This window comes from Dermochelys coriacea, chromosome 1 (genome assembly GCF_009764565.3).
Source record: "Dermochelys coriacea isolate rDerCor1 chromosome 1, rDerCor1.pri.v4, whole genome shotgun sequence".
In the NCBI taxonomy this organism is placed as follows: domain Eukaryota; kingdom Metazoa; phylum Chordata; order Testudines; family Dermochelyidae; genus Dermochelys; species Dermochelys coriacea.
The window spans coordinates 296699668-296720516 of record NC_050068.2 but is presented as its reverse complement, the minus strand read 5'-3'; the positions used below and the strand labels follow the sequence as shown (position 1 = coordinate 296720516).

The window sequence follows — 20849 nt, the reverse complement described above, 5'->3', positions numbered from 1 at the left end:
GGTGATGAATAGACTGAAGGACATTTTTATCTCATGGCTGAGGGTAGTATCAATGGTATCCAGAAAAATGTAACAATGGCACAAGAAGGCCCAGATCCACAAAAGGATGTAGGTGCCTAACTTTCTACTTTGGACACTTAAATCCAAGATTTAGGCATCACTGAGATCCTCAAAACTCCCACTCAGGTGCTGCTTAATCCTATAGGGACCTAAAATCCCTCGGCATCTAACTTTTTGCTGTAAAAGTTCCCTAGGCACCTAAGTTTCTGCCACTGGGCATGCAACTAACAAGTCACTCTAGATGCCTGAATGCCTCACTTGTGCCTCAGCCCCACTGGAATCCTCAAACCAGGTCAAGGTGGGAAGTACTGCCCTGCTTATATTGCCCAATCAAGTAATCAGCACACCTATCAGATTGCACCCCATAAAAATCTGTCCAGTGGAGAAGCTGGTGGTGTCACCTCCCATTTAGCACAGTGGGGAGAACACTCACTAGGGATATGGAAGATCTAGGTTCAATGCCCCCCATCTATTGCCTGAGGAGGGCTCTCAGAAGAGCCCTCACCACTGGGAGATGGGTTATTCTGATATAGGGCTCCCACAGGAGAGACTGAGGAGGCTGTTCCACTTTGTATATGTACTTAAATAGTAATTGCAGAACCAGACTGGATCCTAGATTTTCCTCTTTGTAGGACAATGTTCTAACCACCAGCCTAGTCATTTTCATATTCTACCCCAATGATTACTTAAGTAGTTATACACCGTGAAACAGCTTCAACAAGAATCATTGCGAGAGCCCCACATTAGAAGACCCTGGTGATTAGAACACACTCCTGAGAGCTAAAAGCAGTGCTTAATTTGTGCCATAGCTTGCCAGAGCTGAGCCTGGCACCTCTAGGCTTGGCAATTCATAGCCCCGGCACCTCTGGGCTTGCTGCAACAGTTATGAAAGTAAAAAAATTGTTTGAGCCCCAGCATCTAATTGTTTGAGCCCTGGAACCTCTTTCATTACAAATTAAGCACTGGCTAGGAGACCCCCTGTTCAAATCCTCTCTCTGCTACAGGCAGAAGGGGGAATTGACCTACATCTCTGATCTCTGGTGAGTGGGCTAACCACTAGTCTGAAAAATATAAGGGAGGCTCCATCTCGAACATTTCTTGCAAAAAACAGCTTAGGCACCTGACTCCAGGAGAGGATTGATGGCTAGGGATCCTAAGCAGAGAGAGGCACCTTCCGTTAGCTTAGCGCAGGAGCTGCCTATTTTGTGGATTGCATTCTCAGGCACCTATCTCTTCCCATTCATTGTACAAGGGAATCTAGGGGTGGACTCTACAAAGGCACTTAGGTGTTGCAAAGCAGAGTGCCACAGCACCTAACTTTTAGGTACGTAGAAAAATCTGTGCCACTAACGCTGCTGCTGTCAGGATGGTGAACATCCCCAAAACCCGCAGGACTTACTGCAAGAAATGTGGCAAGCACCAGCCCCACAAAGTGACCCAATACAAGAAGGGCAAGGACTCTCTCTATGCTCAGGGAAAGAGGAGATATGATCAGAAGCAGAGTGGTTATGGTGGTCCGACAAAGCCTATCTTCCACAAGAAGGCCAAGACCACGAAGAAGATTGTGCTGAGGCTTGAGTGTGTGGAGCCCAACTGCAGGCCATTAAGCACTTTGAGCTAGGAGGAGACAAGAAGAGAAAGGGCCAAGTGATCCAGTTCTAAACTCCATCTTGTTCATTGTTATGGAATCCATTAAAGTATGTGGAAAGAAAAAACAAAACAAAACACTGAGATTCGCAAAGCTCAGGTATCAGAGTAGCAGCCGTGTTAGTCTGTATTCGCAAAAAGAAAAGGAGTACTTGTGGCACCTTAGAGACTAACAAATTTATTAGAGCATAAGCTTTCGTGAGCTACAGCTCACTTCATCAGATGCATTTGGTGGAAAAAACAGAGGGGAGATTTATATACACACACAGAGAACACGAAACAATGGGTTTATCATACACATTGTAAGGAGAGTGATCACTTAAGATAAGCCATCAGCAGCAGCGGGGGGGGGGGGGGGGGGGGGGGGGGGGAAACCTTTCATGGTGACAAGCAAGGTAGGCTGAGGTAGGTGCCTTGGCTCCTATACAATGGCTGGGGAGAGATAAGCACCTAAAAATGCAATCCACAAAAGTCAGCAGGCTGGGCATGAAGCCACCTAAGCTAGCCTGTGGGAGAAGAGGTAGACGCTAAATCCAGGCTACAGGGAGGCACTGAGTTCTGCTCAGTAATCCACAAACAGGAACCCCTCTTCTGGAGTCAGATAGTTTAGACACCTAAGGCATTTCTCGTGAGAATCAGTTAAATTCCTGCCTCACTCCACACAAAAAGGCCAGAGAGAGAGAGCCCACTTTATAGCTTTTAGCCCAGTAGTTAGAGCACTCACTGGGATGCAGGAGACCCAGAGGAGTAGAAATGAGGTGGGAGACCCCTGTTCAAATGCTAAGTGAGCATTCTAACCACTCAGCCATGGGATATTCTGATGTGAGCGTCCCTCAGTCTTTCCTGTTGAAGCTGTTCCACTCTGGCTAAATAACAAAAGAGTGACTGTAGTAGGGGGACTGGACCCAAGGGATGTCACATCCCAGGTGAGTGCCCTAAGCCCCAAGTCATAGCCCCCACTTTTTACCGTCCCTAAGGGCGAGCGACTGGAGGGAGAGGGGGCAAAGAGGAGCAAGGGGGTAACAGGGTTTTGGGGGTGGGTGAAGAGGCAGAGCAGGGGTGGGACCTCACGGGAAGAGGCAGTGTGAGGGCAGGGAATAGGGGGGAAGGTGGTGTGGGGGTGGGGCTACCATTTGGGCGCCGGTGGACCCCCCATTTTTAGGAAGCTTCCACCACTCCTGCACCAGGCTGTTGACTGACCCCCTCTCTTCAGTCATCCCCCCAACTATTTAAGTATTTATCCACAGTGGAACAGTCATTGAGCTAGAGAAAGAGAGAGAGAGAGAGAGAGAGAGAGAGAGTGTGACTCTGTAGATGCTGAACGTACCACCACCTAAAGTCCATCCCCAAATGGGTGTTAGGAGCCTAAATACCTATGTGGATCTGGGCCTAAGGTCTAATTTAACAAATTTACATAAATGAATTATAGGATTACTCACATGCCTGAAGTACTCACCTGTATACATGTTTGCAGAATTGGGCCTAAATATTATGAAGTTCTAGATTAGAAAATTTGGAGGAAAAAACATGCATAATGATTTGGGCCAAGGTGCTTTGCTGGATAAGAATGGACCTCAGCAGGAGCTGAACAGCTTTGCGAATCAGGACCATAATTCCTAGAACCTAATAACTGGATCCCTGATATTGTAATGCAGACCACAGAACTGAAACAAATGAACAGTGAAACAAGTACATTTAACCTGCTCAGTGCTCCCACAGTATAAATACCAGGCATTGTCCCCTTCATTGATCCTGCTGAGTATTTCCCTCTGCCTTCAGTAAGCATAGAGAATTTTTGTCTGTTTTCTCTTTCATTATGAACTGAAAAGGCCTTTGAGGCCTTCTCAGACTTTTCTTCTCTTTTACACACCTAATTTTTGCCTTTTACCATCCTTTGCTCTCCCTGCTGCAAAATTCATGCCTTAATTATCTCTTGTCTTGACTATTACAAACTTCCTTTCGGACCTCCCCTGGTCCTATCAATCCAAAATGCTGCTGCTAAAATTATCTTCTTCTGCCACTGCTTTAAGCACCATACACCATGATGGGGGTGTTCAGGGCTGGCCTTAGAGGGTAGGCGACACGGGCAACCTCTCAACCGCCCAGGGCACTTTGGTCAGGGGGCACCATCCACGTGCTGCAAGCTCGTGGGCCTGGGCTACCAGAGCAGGGGTGAGTGTAGATGATCAGAATGGTCCCTTTTGACCTTAATATCTATGAATCTATAAGCCCAGGGCTGCAGCACCTGGCCAGCCAGGCAGAGGGTGGGCAATACCATCCTGAGTTGCCCGTCTGGTGGGGAGGTGCAGGCAGCAAGGCTTGGCCCTGTGGAGCCAGTGGGCCAGCCCCTGGGTCCTCCCTTCCTGTGGCAGAGTGGTCAGGGGATCCTGCCTATGCAGCCCTTCTTGTGGGTGATGGGGGGGAGCCCAGGGAGCCCACAGGGGCCACAGGCGATTGGGGGGGGGGCCTGCAAATGCCAGGGTGCCAAAATACAAGTTTACCCAGGGTGCCGTTTTCCCTAAGGCTGGCCCTGGGGGTGTGTTTGGGAGAGGGGGGTGGTAGGGGGTCAGTATGGCTGCTTCTGTGCCAGCCAGGGGAGCTGTAGCTCAGGAAAGCTTCTGCTCCAATAAATGTGTTAGTCTCTGAGGTGCCACACGTCCTCCTTTCCTTTTTGGGACTACAGACTAACAGGGCGGCTACTCTGAAACTTGCCCGCTGTGGTTCTCTGGGTTGCCCAGCGCAGCGTTGCTGGAGGCCAAGGTCTGGCCCATAGTGTGCATCGCCGCTCGTGCTCTCTCTCTCTGTCTCTCGGTACTGTGCACAAAGGACCTAGTCTCGGACTTGTGCCCGTGGAGATCAGGCCTCGTTCCACTGGAGTCCGTTTAGCACCGGTGGGGCAGAGGGAAAGTCGGGCCCCTGGCCGTCGATCGGGGCGCACAGTCTGCGGGTGCCGGTGTGAAATCTCCAGTACCCACGCGGCGCCTTTCCCCGCCCTCCAGCTGCTCTCCCGCGGGCACCTAGCTATTGTCTCGGGATTCACACTCGCCGTCTCCCGGCGGCGCCAGCGCCCCCGCTCCGCGCCATTGGCTAATCCCCGCTGCGGGCCGCGCCAGCCCGGGGGCGCGCGCTGAGGGACCCAGCAAGGACGAAGCGCGGCGGCCCCGCAGGGCCCCGCCTGTCCTCAGCTCACCCTCGTGCCCATCTCCCGCGCGCGTATATAGGGGGAGCCACCCGCCCCAGCGTCCGCCCGCCGCTCCCGCCTGCACCATGGGCGCGGCGCGGCGCGGCGCGGAGCCCGCGGAGCAGCGGGCTGGTCTTGGTCCAGCCGCTCTTCGCAGGTTCCGCCTGGCTGTGCGCCCTGCTCTGGCTGCTGGGGGAGCCGCCGGGAGCCGCTTTCGTGGCGATTTGTGCCCGGCAGGGAGACTCGAGCTGCCGCTTCTTGCCCGTGTCGGATCTTTTCGAGCGGGTGATCCAGCGCTCGGACAGGCTGCACAGCCTCTCCACGGCGCTCTACTCGGACTTGCTGAGTGCCCCGCCCCGCCCCAAAGGCTCCCCTGTTCTCCTTGGGCTCGCCTCCGCTGCCCCCCTGAACTGGGCACGCAGCGATCTCCGACCTCCGGGCACGTTCGCCCAAGCGTCTGGCGTCCTCCCGACTCTTCAAACCCCTGCGCTGGGTACGCGGTCGGGCCATGGCTCCGCTCTGTATCGCTGATCAGCTCCGGGAAAGTCTGGGCACTGTCAGGTGCCCGGTATTTATTTACTCACACCACGCGTGACATCGTAGCTCCGTGGGCTCGGTCTGCTCACGACTCACCCCGCTGTATTTCCGCCTTTTCATTGTGATGTGGGGGTTTGGTGACAGGAAACGTGCAAGGTGACAACATAGCTAGTGAAAGGCGCCGGCCTTCCAAACGGCCGTTCTGCAACATCTGCAAAAAGGAGAGGAGGACTTGGGGCACCTTAGAGACTAACACATTTATTAGAGCAGAAGCTTTCGTGAGCTACAGCTCACCTCATCGGATGCTGTAGCTCACGAAAGCTTCTGCTCTAATAAATGCGTTAGTCTCTAAGGTGCCCCAAGTCCTCCTTTTCTTTTTGCGAATACAGACTAACACGGCTGCTACTCTGAAATCTACAACATCTGGTGTGTGTTGGGTTCTTTCCCCCCCCCTTAGGAAAAAAACTTTCTACCCAGTGGAAACGAGTTGGGCAAATGGACAGGTAAATGCCACACCGCAAGGATGCTAACGCCTAATGGCAAGGAGTATGTCCAAAAAATACCGGTAAGGCCTTATGAGCTTGCACTGGATTTGATATGACATGTCGTGGTGTCAGAGACGGTCACTATTTGTATGGGGAAATTTAAGGGGACCGTTTGTCAAACTGAGCTGTGCCAGATTTAAGTTATTATCTAAGGAGGGAATGAAGAAACAGTGTAGGATCGGGCCTGCCTCTTCAGTAACAAAGTGCTGAGCACCCTCCACTCCCACGGGCTTCAAAGGAAGCGGAAAATGCTCAGAACCGGCTAGTAAGGAGCCCCACGTGGCTAGTAGGTGAATTCTCAGCATAGTCCCAGCCAGGGGGGATTTTGTACCATTGGCATGTTAAGATTTTTTTCTAGATAGGGCTAAGAATTTTGTCATGGATATTTTTTGTAAAAGTCAGGGACAGGTGACAGGCAATAACAAAAATTTCACAGAAGCCCCTCAGCTGTCCCTGACTTTTACTAAAAATATCCATGATAAAATGAGAAGGGACTGGGCAGCTGCAGGGTGGCTGGGAGCTCTAGGGCCCCCACCATCCATGGGGAATCAGAGCTCCCAGGGTCCCCCTGCCCCCAGCAGCGGAGGAGAGCTCCCAGGGTCCCCCTGTCCCCTCCCCAGTGGTGGGGAGCTGTGGGAATCCCCCTGCCCCATGGCAGCAGCTGGGGAGCTGTTGGGTTTCCCCAGCCTGCAGCAGCAGGGAGCTGTGGGTACCACAGGTGCCTCAGGTGGCAGGGTACCTGACAGCTCCTTACCGCTGCTGGAGGTGGCAGGACGCTGCAGCTCCTAGCCGCCGGGGCTGAAATCACAGAGGTCTCTGGAAGTCGTGGATTCTGCAGCTTCTGTGACAAAATCATAGCCTTAGTTACAGCTGATGCTTCCTCTTTCAAGTTCTTGCATCCTACGTATTTAGAGACTGTAAGCAGGGTAGCCAATGAATTTGAGATCTCGGAACCAATCTCAATTTCCTTCTGATTGTAAGAAATAATGTTTGTGAGTCTCTAAGATTAATTCACATTCATTAGTTATAAAAAAAGGCACTGAAATACTTAAAGGTCAAACATCCCAAAGGACAGATAGGGATACATTTTTCCCTTTAATTTACTCTGGCACAAGGAAAGACAAATCTAGGAAGTAGCTGTGAACTCTACAAATAAATTCGATTAACCAGTGCCATTGTAAAAGTTTAGAAAGCCATTATGAGAAAACCATGGGGGGAGGGAAGATAAGCCAACATTTTTAAACAGAAATGTGTCAAAGAAGAAAAAAATATAGTGAGGAACAGAAATCAAGCAAAAAAACTGTAGGAGTTCAAAGCTAAGGAAAGTAATCAGTATTTTAAAAAAATAGTGACAAAGCAGTCATTGAAAAGCCAAGGACACAAAGACAAGGTGAAAAATATTGTAAAAGGGGGGATGGATAAAAAGAAAAAATGGAAGAAAAGAAATCTACAAAAATGTTATTTAGCAACATTTCTCTTTGGTTTTGATGGTTAAAATAATGGGGAAATGCTCTTCCTGTTTTTTTATTTTCTTTCTTTCTTTCTTTCTTTGCAAGTGAAAACAGATGTGCTTAGAAAGGATAAAATTTTCAAAAGCAGCTAAGGGAGTTGGGAATCTAAGTGCCATTTTCAAAAGCAATTTAGGCATTTAGGAGCTTAAATCTCATGGAAAGTCAGAGATGGGCTCCTAAGTCACACATACCCAGATCCAAAGGTATTTAGGTGCCTAAATCCCAGTTTTGACTCCACTGCAATCCACAAAACTCCCGCCAAACCCTATAGGTACCTATACTCACTTGGTGCCTACGTTTTTTGGTGTAAAAATTCCTTAGGTTCATAAGTTCCTGCCTCTGAGCATGCGCACGGCTGCCTCCCTATGCATCCAGAGGCATATCTCCTGCATAAGCTCTGGAGCAATCCATAAACCAGGGGACACACAGGCATTTGGCCAGCTAAGGTGTGCTCAGAAGCTGCCTACTGCATTGAGTCCACTTCAAAAATCTCACAAGTGGAGGTGTTTCCAACTTTTAGCCCAGTGATTAGAGCATTCATCTGGCAGGGGTGGCCAACCTGTGGCTCCGGAGCCACATGCTGCTCTTCAGAGGTTAATATGCGGCTCCTTGCATAGGCACCAACTCCAGGGCTGGAGCTTCCTGTTCACATCCCTTCTCCCACTCAGATAGAGGGGGAACTGAAGCTGCATCTCCCTCATCCGAAAGGAATGCTCCAACCACTGGGCTAAAAGTTAGACAGTAGGAACCAGCAACTCCTCCTCTGGGTGTTTTTGTGTGGAGCAAGGCAGGTGCCTAATTCATTCCGACCAGAAACTCCTTAGACGTTTAAGATGCCTGATTCCAGGAGCAGGGTTTTCCTTGGTAAATTGTTAAGCACAGATAGGCACCTCCCCACAGGCTGGGGCACCTATCTTCCTGAGCGGGGCCAGGCCCATCACACACCCCTCTCATTAGGCTCTCCATTGGCTAGTGTAGGTGGCTCTCCACCTAGCATGCTGGCTTTTGTGAATTGCAGACTACCCTTATACCTCAATAGCGAAACAGCTATGCCTCAGCAGCACTTCATAGACCTTACCTATGCCAAAGGGGTGGGGGGGTTCTCCCATTGATGTAGGCAATCTACCTCCCTGAGAGGCAGTAGCTAGGTCGATGGGAGAATTCTTCCATTGACCTAGTGCAGTCTACACTGAGGGTTAGGAAGGCATAGCTACATTTCTCATGGGTGTTGATTTTCACTCCCCAAGAGATGTAGCTATGCTGATGTAAGCTCCCAATGTAGAGCAGCCCTCAGGCAGCTATCTCTCCCCATTCATTGTGTGGGGAGCTAGGCACCTAACTCAGGCTTTGTGGATCTCAGTGTTGTTCCTGTGATTTTTCTAGACACCTAAAAGTTAAGAGCAGCAGTACTCGGTATTGCAACGCCCAAGTCCCTTTGTGGACCTGGGCCTTAGGCACTTTTGAAAGTTTTCCCTCAAGACTTTTTCCATTTAACAACTCTGCAGTTTAGCACTTGATTTCAATTTAGCACTATTTAATGAAGTACCACCACTTGGATGCATTTTAAGACATTACAGAACGAGATCCTAAGCAATTTGGGAAGAAGTTGCATGTGCAAAGTCATTTTGTTTTTTTGTTCATACAAATGTACAACTAGAGAAAAGAAGCCCATGAAACTGTTGTTTTCTAAATATTTGCAAGTTAGTTATGAATTGTATGCATAGAAATTTTAAGTGTGCCCAGTTTTTAAGTGTCAGTACCTGTTTTAAGTATACTGTGCCCAATGAGAACATCACTGTTCATATGCTTTGATGCAAGCTAATAGGAAAGCTCTTTCATATTTTGTTTTCAAGAGAGAAGAACTAACTCACTTGATATTGAGACTCTTGCAAGCCTGGAAGGAACCACTTTCCCACTTTGACCAGAATATTGGTCATCATCAAGAATTATCTAGTGACAGCCTGAGCAAAGCAAAGCAAATCAGCAATATGGTGCATGAGTTAAAGACTGGAATGGAGAAAGTAACAGAGAAGGCAAGATTTTCAACCTAATTTTTTCTAATATCAATTATACTGAAACACCAAAGGGTCTTTGAGGCCAAATTCTGCTCTCAGTTACAAAGATATAACCTTAGCATAAGTGTTCACAGTGGAACAGCCTCAACAGGAGAGGCTGAGGGAGCCCCACATCAGACTATCCAATAGCTCAGTGGTTAGAGCATACTCCTGAGCGATAAGAGACCCCACTTCCAATCTTTCCCCTGCCTGCCAGAGAGGGGGTAATTGAACCTGTCTCCCTTATATCTCAGTTGAGTACTAGACTAAAAGTGATCAGGTGGGTCCCAGCACCATTTCCTTCTCTGGATGTTTTGTGTGGTACAAGGCCAGCACCGAACTCATTCTGGCAAGAAACTACATGGATGCCTAAGCCAGGGAAAGGGTTTCTGTTCATGGATAGCTAGCAGAGCTAGGCACCTCCCAGCATCCTGGACTGAGGCACTTATCTCTGAGAAAGGGGCAGGGTCTTAGCATGTCAGCATCTCCCATTGGCTAGCTTAGGCGGCTTCCTGCCTAGCGTGCTGGCTTTTGTGGATCTCATTCTTAGGTGGCTTTCTGTCCCCATTCATAGTCTAAGAAGCCTGGGCACCTAACTCAGCGTTGTGGATTGCGGAGTTGTTCCTGAGATTTGCTAGGAGCCTAAAAGTTAGGCATTGCAACACAATGTCACAACACCCAAGCCCCTTTCTGGATTCCACCCCTAGCTACTTTCATAACCATTTTAAAGCCCCAAGACAAATGCCTTCTGGTAAATGTACATTGTGGATTCTGATTATATTTGCAGCTCTCTCACTTTTAATTGCCAGATAGTGGGCCTGATCTTGTATTCCATGTGCACTCACAACTCTCACTAAACTCAGCTGGAGCTGTGACTGAACAAGAAATATAGAATCAGGCCTATTTTCTTTGTCTCTGACAATTAACATGTTTGTTCCCATGCAGACATCCCCCTAAACAGTTAAAAAATAATTAAAAAAAAAACCTTAATATCTCATCACCAGAAGATACAAATTAAAACTGACCTAGAACTCTGCATATACAGCAGAGGGGTCATTTCGTCCACTGAAATACAGCCACCACTGAAGTGAAATTGAACAGTGCTTCACAGGACAGAGCTATAAAAGGAGAAGCCCAATCTTCAGTTTGGCTATGAATATGGATTAGAACTTCCCCAGAATTCAGGGGCATTTAATTTTTGTTTAGTTCATCATAGACTTGGGACCAAACATAAAATTCAAAAACAGATTCAAATTTCGCCCAAGTTCAGGATATTTGTATCCAGGTTTGTAGCTCAGGCCCATTTCTACAACATGTTTTGGGGAAATTCTTGGATGAGAGGCTCTCTCAGGAAACGGCAGCTATGTACATGCTACCAAGGTTTCACAAATAGTAAAGTATAAGAAGGAAACAATATCAAATTGAAACTACTTGTTGCATAAACAGTGTCCTGTGACAGTATTTTTCCATATTACACTGAGTCTGGGCTTGATCTTGCCCAGGGGCCAATCCTTCTAAGAGGCGTTCATCTTGCATTGACTTTAACAGCTCTTGGGGATGCTCAGCACCTGCTAGAAGGCCTAGCACCTTACTAGATGAAGCTTGTTAAATAAGGCTACAAGTCTGAATAAAACTGATCCACTGTACTATCTTGAGATGGGGCAGCCATACTGAAGAGTGGCCTTTACCTACTCCATGTTCAAAGGGTGTTATGTCCTTGATAGCATTGCCAAAGTTCTGCTTCCAGAGGCAGAATTTCTTGAAATAATATGAGACCACTTTAGGCTAGCAAGAATCTTATGTAGTAGTCCCTGGATAGCAGGAAATGCAATACCAGCCTTTCTTTCAAAGAGAACTTTGCACATATTTTTTCAGTATTTGCATAAAAAACCTGGAGGTGAGCAGTCTACATTAGCTGATGATTTCATTAGGGGATGGTATATAAACCCTGATTTTTGCTAGCATTTTGAGGATTTTGGTTCTATGCACATTTATATCCATTGACAAGTTACAGTCATACATATTCTGTTTTCAATACAGATGCAGTCAATGGGGATCATCAGCAATTCATTGAATGGAATGGGATCATCAGAAGCAGCTGGTTTATCCATTAGTAAAGAAGCAAATTTGATGAGTGACTATAAGTTTATTCACTGCTTCAGGAGAGACTCCAATAAAGTACAAAGCTACTTAAAAATTCTTAAATGTAGGATTTGGCCAGGAAATAGTTGTTGAGTTTTAATCTGACAGGCAATTTTCAGAATTAAAGCTGCATGTTGTCTGCAAAGATCGAACAAAATAATTTATAAAGGTTTTATGACATTTGCAGTAATAGTATATTATTAACAAAGAAAACTAGTTTTGAATTTGTTTGCCAATTATTTATTTTACACTGTTAACCTACATAGTTGAAATATTAAATAAGGCATAATGTGTGCATGTGGGTTTCACACATCAGGTAGATTGGATTTCAGTGGTAGTGCATAAACCAGTTTTTGACTATATAGTATGTCAAACTGCACTTTAAATAGTTCACATATTTTCAGGTGTACACATTGTCATTGAAGCTAAACATCAATAAATTAGCTAAAACTTGGTACAAGACATATATAGACTTTAAGTAAAGTATATTTTTATAATAAAAGTTGATTCATTTATCACCATGTGACAAAAGTACCAATGTTTAAGAGTAAGCAACATATGATATTACTGATTGGTTTAGGATGACGTGACCCTCTAACTACCCTTCTTCCCCATCAAACTTCTAACTTTTTTTCCTAAATTGCTGCAAGCTTTTACAATATTGATGCCGTTTCAGGAATCCCTAAGAGCAGGAGTCTGATACTGGGACATTGAGTAGCACCTTACTCCAGAAGTAGTCCCACTGAGCACTCTTATGGAAAAAAAAGTGCTATGGCACATGAGTAAGGGCCTAATTAATGGGTCAGTCTCAGTGCCAAGTTTGGATAGGGGCGTGTTTCCTGCACACATATCCAGAATCAGTGCCGAGATATGGGTGCTGTAAATTCCATGGTATAGGAAAAACCTTAGATTCATCTGAGTGATAAGGGAGGAGCTATTTTATATTTTCCTAACTATAACAAATGGATGGCACATCATTTGAATTTACACTAATCAGGAATGAAACATCTCTGCCTTCTCAGTCCAGATAATGCATATGAATAGGCATTGGACTCAGTGTTGGCATTCATGATTACCAGGGCCCTGATCCTGCAAATACTCATGCATGTGCTTAACTTTATTACTGGGAGTAGTGCCATTGGGACTAGTAATGTCCATTTTTGCAGGAATTAGGGGCACAGTTTGCAAGCATATGCACATTTACTGTGGGAAACCATAGAAAGTCAGAGAGATAACTTAGAACTGAACACCGAGCAGCAACTTGTCAAGTTATGCCTGAGCGTCCATAAGCTCAACCAATGCAGAGCTGGCCTGACCTTTTCAGAAGATATCTGCAAAAAACTCAGCACCTCTGCAACTCCGCCCAAGTGACTGTCCTCAGGTTGTCTTCAGACAGCAGAGTGGAAAAGATCATATTTCAAACAGCATAATGTTAGTTATCCCAAGAGAGCTAGATTCACAAAGGGACTAAGGCACCTAAGTCAAACATTTAGGCACCACTGGCATTCACAACCCCCCCTACTCAGCTGCCATCCAACATCCCTAGGCACCCAAGAGCCTGCCAAAGGGCCTAAATGTAGGCAACTGAGCATGCACACAGCCTTAGCCCTGATACCACCCAGCAGGTTGGTGCCTAAGCCCCAGCGGGATTCACAAATGAGGTATTCTCCTGCTTGTTTTTCCTGATCTGGTAGGTGTGCGTTGAGTATGCCTTAACCCACACAAAATGGCCTCACAAGGATGAGCAAGAGAGCCCCCTCTTCGGCCAATGGGTAGAGTACTCATCTGGGATATTAGAAACCCAGATTTGATTCCCTCCTTTGCATGAGGAGGAAAAGGGGGTTGAACGCAACTCAGCTGAGTGCCCTAAGTACTGGGCTAAAGGTTATAGGTACTTGCTGCTACATTTCTTGCAAAAAGTGGCTGAGGTGCCTTCTCCGGGAGAGGGTTCACAGCTATGAATCCGAAGCAGAGTTAGGAACCTAGTTCTGTGAGAGGGGCAGGGTTTAGGCCATAGCCATCTGCTTGGCTTTTCCTAAGGCCTAGCTCAGATGAACCCCTACTCAGTGTGCAGGCTTCTGTGAATCCCATAACTTTCCCCATGCATTGTACAGGGAGCCTGGGTGCCTAACTCAGGGTTGTGAATTCCACTGGGCAACAGAGCATCTAAAAGTGAGGCATTGCAGCAGCCCTTAAGTCCCTTTGTGAATTTAGCCCAGAGTGCCTACGCTATTTGGTAAGTTATTGCAAAACTGGTGAAGGAGACAAAATCCAAAGCTCTTCCTAAGATTATGAATATCCAAAACTTACAGCTAACCACAACAAATGTACAATGTCTTGTACTACCATAGCAAATACAGTAAAAGGGAAGAGACCTAACCAAAAGTTCCCTGAACTTGCCACTTGTCCTTTTCTTGTAACAGTACAACCAAGGAGGGCACCTGAATGCTGTTTTCCTCTACTGGTGGGATGTGAGCTGCTCAAATGGAGATGGTTTTCATGAATCAGGCTTTCTATGGCTGGGCCCTTACTTGTCTCCTTTTTTTTCCATTCTCTGCATTGTATATCTCCTCTGACTGGAGAAAAGAACTAGGCACAGCCAATTAATACTCCTTTCCCAGCCCATTCTGCTCTACATAAGGGCCATCTTTGCATTTGCTGGTTAGACCGATTGAGGTAGGAGGCAAGTTATTCCTGCTCCCACTTTTCACAGAATAATCAGTAATTGAATGGAGCTCATATTGCCAGTTGTGGGGAGTATCGCAATTATTAATGACTATTTATATTGCATAAGCACTCAGAAGCCCCAGGCAGAACTGGGGTCCTGTTGTCCTAGACATAGTACAAACACACAGCAACACATAGCTCCTGCTCTGAAGATCTTACTCACTGTAATTCCTTAGACAAGATGATATTACATGTATATCATAGAATACAAAACTAATTATTTCTGATTTCCAGTGTTTTCTAAAGGAATTGAGGCTTCTTATAATAACTAAACTAGAGACTTGTGAGACTGACAAGTGTAGGCATATGGAAAAACTACATCTTGTGACTGTGCTCCTCTCTCATGCTCCCCTCTCCCCCAACAGTGACATTGCCTCTATCACCAATCGGGAATAGCTATTTACTGATCAGCAAAAGAAAGTTAAAGGATATCCCATCAATTGCCATTTAAATAATCTCTCACTTAACAATACCATATTTATCACAATTAGATTTTATTGTATAGATAATTAAATAAACCAAGATACCAGCATAAAACTGTGAAAACAGAAGAAAAGAGGAAAACCCATTGAAATGTTCAATGCAATAGGCATCCAAACAGCTCCTTCAATATTAAGGCAAAGTATCCTCAGAGCAAGTGTTAAGAGGGAATTGGAGATGGACACCTACTAAATGTAGCCCTTATAGTGCAAACTCTGTGTGTGTGTTCATGACTGTCAAGATTCAGTAACAATTCATAAGTGCACCAACACCAGTACTGATCTAGTGATTTCATTTCTTTTACCTGAGTAACAGGTCTAGAAAGCAATTCACACCACTCTTTTCTACATCAAGCAAACATGAAAGTTGGTCATCAAAAATATGGTTACAGCTATGAACCAATACAGCAAATTTACACTGTATTATGGGCAAAAATCACTCTAAGTTATGGTCCAGTATTGCCATTTACTTACCTGTTCTAGCACCCAAATGAATGTGCGGCATGTATTGTGTTAATTAGGGATGATCCCATTCTCTGCAATGCCAATAAAGAGAGAGTACAACAGAAAAACACATTAATTAAGGCAAAAAGATTTTCTCTGATGTAATCTGCCCACTTACCAACATTCTCTCTGCAACGTTCATGTCAGTCAGAGGCTTTACTTTGGTACAGGTATCATGCATCAGGAATCCAAAGGCAAAAAACACTATAAGGGTTAAATCATCAAAAATGGAACCAGCAAAGGTGCAGCATGAAGGAACTTCTTACTTATGAAGCATATAATATGAATGCGTCAGCCAGACAAAGAAATATTTCTACTTCTTTGATCTTATTGAATCTTATGAGAAAGGAGGCTATAAATTGTCTCACCTTTCGGAAGGCTTCAAGAATGCCATTCTTTTATTAAGTGGCAAAGCCAACAGCCAGATAAAGGGATTAAGGACAAAGGAATCTCTTAAACCAACATGGGCTAACTACAAAAAAAAAACAAGATGTACATTGGGCATAGTGGAGAACAAGTCTGATTTTCTTTCTTTTCACTCCCTTTGATGTGATGCCCAAGCTGCCTGTATTTGAATAAGCATTATTTGGAATGCTGTCCCCACTCCTCTGTTTACATCACAGATGTCAGGTGGGATTCATTTCCTGTTTCTTAGTTAATCTTTTTGTTTCTTCTCTAGGTCATCTTAGCTTCCTCCACTCATGCTGCCTTTGCTGCAGCACCAGAAATGTCTGAGAGCCAGGCCAAAATGTTTTCCCCTCCTTCACTTGTCATTTAAATGCTCTGATCAGGCAGATTTTCAAAATGAAATATGAAATTAGCTAACACAGTGGAGTTCGTTCATTCTGATCTCTCCTATGCTGGTTTTATACTCATGTGATTCCATTGGCTGTGATGGAGTTACTCTTTCATGGGGATAAATTAAATCAGAATCAAGCCCAGGATGTTATTACAGGACACTGAGGAAGACAGCATCTGTGACAGCTGGTCATTAGGGGCGAGTTGCCAGATACACTGTAGGTGGTCATAGCAATGACTGATGCACTGCAGGGTGCATTATCACTTGCTGCCACTAAGGGACTCCTTCAGGGGGTGAAACCATTTCAGGCCCTCGAGGCTGTAAGGCACCTGGCTGCCATGGGGGTCTCTGAGCCCTGCAGCACAAATACTGCAGGCAGAAGAAGGAGGAGGCACAGAATAGGGAATACAGTCTTCTGTGGGGCTGATTTCCTTCAGTTCCACAGAGGCAGAATACCGGTCTCTTTGCACATGAATGCCGCAGCATAGAGCCCCTCAAGTCCCTGCAGCACAGGGCCTGCAAGGAGAAGAGATAGGATTACCCCCACTGAGATACAAAAAACCAGGATATGGATGACCTTGAGACCATAAAACTGGACACCTGGCTATGTACTAAGCACCCTTACAAATATCCCAGGACGGCTACCTCAAAAAAGGGATGGTCCTGAGAAAATCTGGCAGGTGGCAACACTAGAAGGTGCAGAGCAAACACTCTACATCCTCACAGAGACAGCCTACGGGGTTCCCTGCACATGCACCCAGCAGCCACAGTTTTTTTCTTCCTACCTCTGCTCCTGCATCTCCAGGTCCAGCATGAGATAGGAGAAGGCAAGGTGGTGACTGTGGGCTAGTCAAAGGATTCTGAGCTGAGTGATGCTGGTGAGTGCCAGCTAGGGAGGGAAAAGGTTCTGGGCTGGGGTTGGGTTTTGTGACCTGGGTGGGGGTGTTTGGCAGGGGTATTCTGAGCCTGGGTAGGGGAAGTTACAGAGCTCAGGAAGTGGTTTAGATTTATGAAGAGGTTTGGTAGGAATCAGAGGGGTCAGGCATGTGCAGAACATCTATGAGCAGGAGGTGGGGAGAGGTTGGGAAATTTCTGAGCTAGAAGGAGGACAGGATGAGTTGAAAGGGCTGAGAGTGAATTAGGTGGGGGCAGGTAGAGATGCAGCAGGAAATTTGTATCACCCATTTCTGTTCTCCTTTGTTTTGACATAACTGATGTTTATACATTATTTAAAGAAAATGCACGTATACTATTTGATCCATCGCTAAAGTATGACATTTCAGGAGAGAACGGCAAAGTAAATGCCTTGTGATATTTTCAACATTCATGAGGAGTGGTGCTTCTTTGCTGAAATTTCACAGTGCAGGTTGAAGGAAAATTTCCACTTTAAATACATAGAATAAGAGGGATCAAGGGTTGTATGTGTTGCAGGTTTAACTTTATTTTGGTGTTAGGGACTCAGACCACTTTAGTTATGGTCCAAAATTCACACAGTGTTTCCAGGGGACTATAGAAAGTTAGATTGACACTGTAGAGAACATTTAAAACCAACACGTTGAAACTTTTCCCTTTGGTTTTTGGAAGTCTTGTTGCACACCTAGAGTATTTTATGGCCAGATCCTCAAAGGCACTGAAGTGATTAACTGCCTCTTTTGGTTGCCGCTATCTAACCCTGAAGGTACCTATGTTTCCTCTGGTGGGCACGCACAAAGCCACCTAAGTCCTAACACCTGCCCCACAGCTAACAAGTTACTTGGAGCCATGGCACAAGACGGAGCCCCAGCAGCACCAAACTATTAGGATTCTCAAACTAGACATGCCCCTGCCTATCTCTTCGGGGGGGCCTGACCCTTTAATTGTGCTCTGAGTACACTGAGGGGATATCTACACCGCAAAAAACCTCTGCAGCAATAAGTCAGAGCCCAGGTCAATTGATTTGGGCCTGCGCTTCACAGCTAAAAATGGTAGTGTAGATCTTCCCACTTGGGCTGGAGTCCAGACTCTTTAACCCAGCAAGGAAGATAGGTCTCAGAGCCTTGGCTCCAGCCGAAGTGGGAATGTCTACACTGTTATTTTTCGACTCAATACACAAGTCCCAAAAGTTCAAATCAGTTGACCCAGGCTCCGAGACTAACTGCCACAGGTTTTGGGGGGGGGGGGGGGGGGGGGTTTGTGTGCAGTCATATCCTTATAGGCTCAGGCCCTGCACAAGAGACATAGGCACAAATGTCACAATAACCCAGTGGTTAGGTTCACGGCTGAGAATCCCAAGCAAAGATAGGTACCTCCCTCTGGCCCATGAATCAGACTCCCAAAGCTGAAATCAATGGGATTTGGCCCTAAGCCCTATCCCTTTCCTTTGCATTTCACTCCCAGCTGGCTTATGTAGCTCCCCACTTAGCTTGTTGGCTTCCGAGACTCCTTTCTTAGGCACCTAATTCTCCACATGCATTAAATGTGGAACCTGGGCTCCTAACTCAGGGCTATGAATTCCACTAGGCAACTGGGTGCCTAAGGGTTAGGTGTTGCAGTGACTAGATACCTTTGTACGCCATCTTGAGCAGCAACTCATCAGAGTCTCTTCCTCCCTTCTCACCAAGCCCAGGGGTAGCTTGGAGTCTCTGGCTCCCAGTGCTGTAGATACGAGAGGAGCAGTTTCATTCAGCTTGTGGGTTGAACACTTCTGGTCCTTTAGGGGGAAGGGGGGTGTGGGAACTCTGCCTAGTCTATGTAGTCAGTCCCTCAACACATAGCCTAGGTGTGATTAGTTACTCTTCCCCAAGAGGCAGGGGAGGGGGGAAGGCAACCAATCAAATTCTATGGCCATATCCCTGGTATGAGGCACTGAAGACCTGCAAGTTATGGACCAAAGCATGTAGAGTTGGCAGCCCTGGATGTAAGTGTATAGAAATGAATACTTAGCCAGAAACACAAAGACACACTATCTGAATTGATCTTTAGACAACTAGTACCAGTTAACTCTACATGGACCCAATATAGTTCTTATACATGTGACTAATCCCTGGAATTTCAATGGGATGAAATTCACCTCTATGAATAAACCATCCATTCAAATAGGGCCTATGAAGGATTTACATGGTGCATAGGCCCTGCACTAACTACCTTCGTACAGGAGAGAATTTCATCTCAAATGACTCAACTACCCATATGAGAGATGGTTTACTGACTTAGGTTCCCTATGTGCAGCTAACTAATATAAATGACAGGAACCTGGTGGTTTTTGCCAACTAATGCTTGTTAGTTATTTAAAGAACAGAGGACTTATTATTTTTCTTTACTTTCATATTTTCTTTAAAAAACCTGGTTAAAAACTACATTTGCACAACAATAAGACTGCACAGTTAAGCACTCAAAAGTCAAGAAATGCAGAAGTTAAAGATCAATACATAACTTTAACTCTGCCTCTTTGTGCATATGCATTATGATATAATGTCTGTTTATACAATCTAAAGTTTTCTTATATACACACGCAAGCACACACACACACGTATCTAAAATTGTCGAAAATATTTCATTGTTTAGTATTATATTGTATTTGTGATGTAATGAATGATCACCTAGGGAAAACCTTTAAATCAAAGTTGAATGTCTAAAATACATGCTCTAGTTCAACCACAAGTTTAGGTGTCCAAGCTGGAATTACCAGGTGAAATTCTATAGCGTGTCGTGCAGGAGGTCAGACTATATGATCATAATGATCCCCTTTGGCCTTAAAAATCTATGAAGGGAGTAAAACAGCTCTGCCCTTTTATGTCCTAAATTTTTCCAAACAGGTATTACATCTGACATAAAATATCTCTAACCATTCTCCTCAACTAACATTCACAAAAATATACAATAAGAAAACATATTCCTCTTTTTCGGAGCTAAAAAGCTTCTCAACTGAACAATAATTGATTATTAAATCCAATAAAGTGATTTCCTTAGAGTGGATGAAGCAAGCAAATCATTTCAAGTAAAGCTATTTTAATACTACCATTTCAAGCTAGTTATATACCTAAAATAAAAATAATAATAATAAATAATAATAATAATGTACTTTATTTAGGAACAAATGCAAACCCACTGGAACCAGTTTAAATAGTCAGGAATAAGTCTGGTACAGCATGTTAGCTGTCTTTTTTTTTTTTTTCCTATGTAGAGCAAGAGAGCGTCAGTTTGAACAATTATAGTACTGCTGTCAATTCCATGTGGGTTCTAATTTTCCCTTGAGCTATCACCAATTTTAAAATGCAAAACACAATACAAGAGACTTTACTGACAATCTGACAAAGGCCACTAAAGCTAAGGACATTGTATTTTTCGTCCCCAGGAGAAAAGGATTGACTCAGTAAATTGCATTTCCTGGCATTTCCCAGCTTGTGTCCAAATTAAAGTGATGTAAACAATGATATTTTTTTTAAATATTCAATTCTTTCGTTAGGATAACTCATCTGAGTTGTTGCACTGTACTGTATACACAACTGGATACTGATATAAATGAGGAGAAATACCACTAAAAATACCACTAAAATATAAACCTCTTGTGAATGTCACACGCTGTAAGCAATTAAAAAAAATTTATGAGCTTTAGAGAGATTTTTTCATCTATCTTATGGGCAAAAAGAGCTTAATGAGTCTGACTACAATAAGAGAGAAAAAG

At 45.1% G+C, this 20849-nt stretch overlaps 2 protein-coding genes across 2 annotated transcripts; both read left to right on the top strand.

Moving 5' to 3' along the window:
* Nucleotides 1-1416: 1416 nt before the first annotated feature.
* LOC119846075 (60S ribosomal protein L36a-like) lies at nt 1417-1785 on the top strand. The gene is given in 2 exon segments (XM_038379214.2): nt 1417-1658; nt 1661-1785. Coding segments are annotated over 2 exon segments (294 nt in total). The 5' UTR covers nt 1417-1426; the 3' UTR covers nt 1723-1785.
* Nucleotides 1786-2193: 408 nt separating this feature from the next.
* LOC119859133 (prolactin-like) lies at nt 2194-12099 on the top strand. Its single transcript, XM_043507637.1, has 5 exons — nt 2194-2227; nt 5046-5229; nt 5882-5990; nt 9335-9514; nt 11576-12099. Exons 1-5 carry the CDS (start codon nt 2194-2196, stop codon nt 11768-11770), a joined length of 702 nt encoding a protein of 233 aa, XP_043363572.1. The 3' UTR covers nt 11771-12099.
* Nucleotides 12100-20849: the final 8750 nt, after the last annotated feature.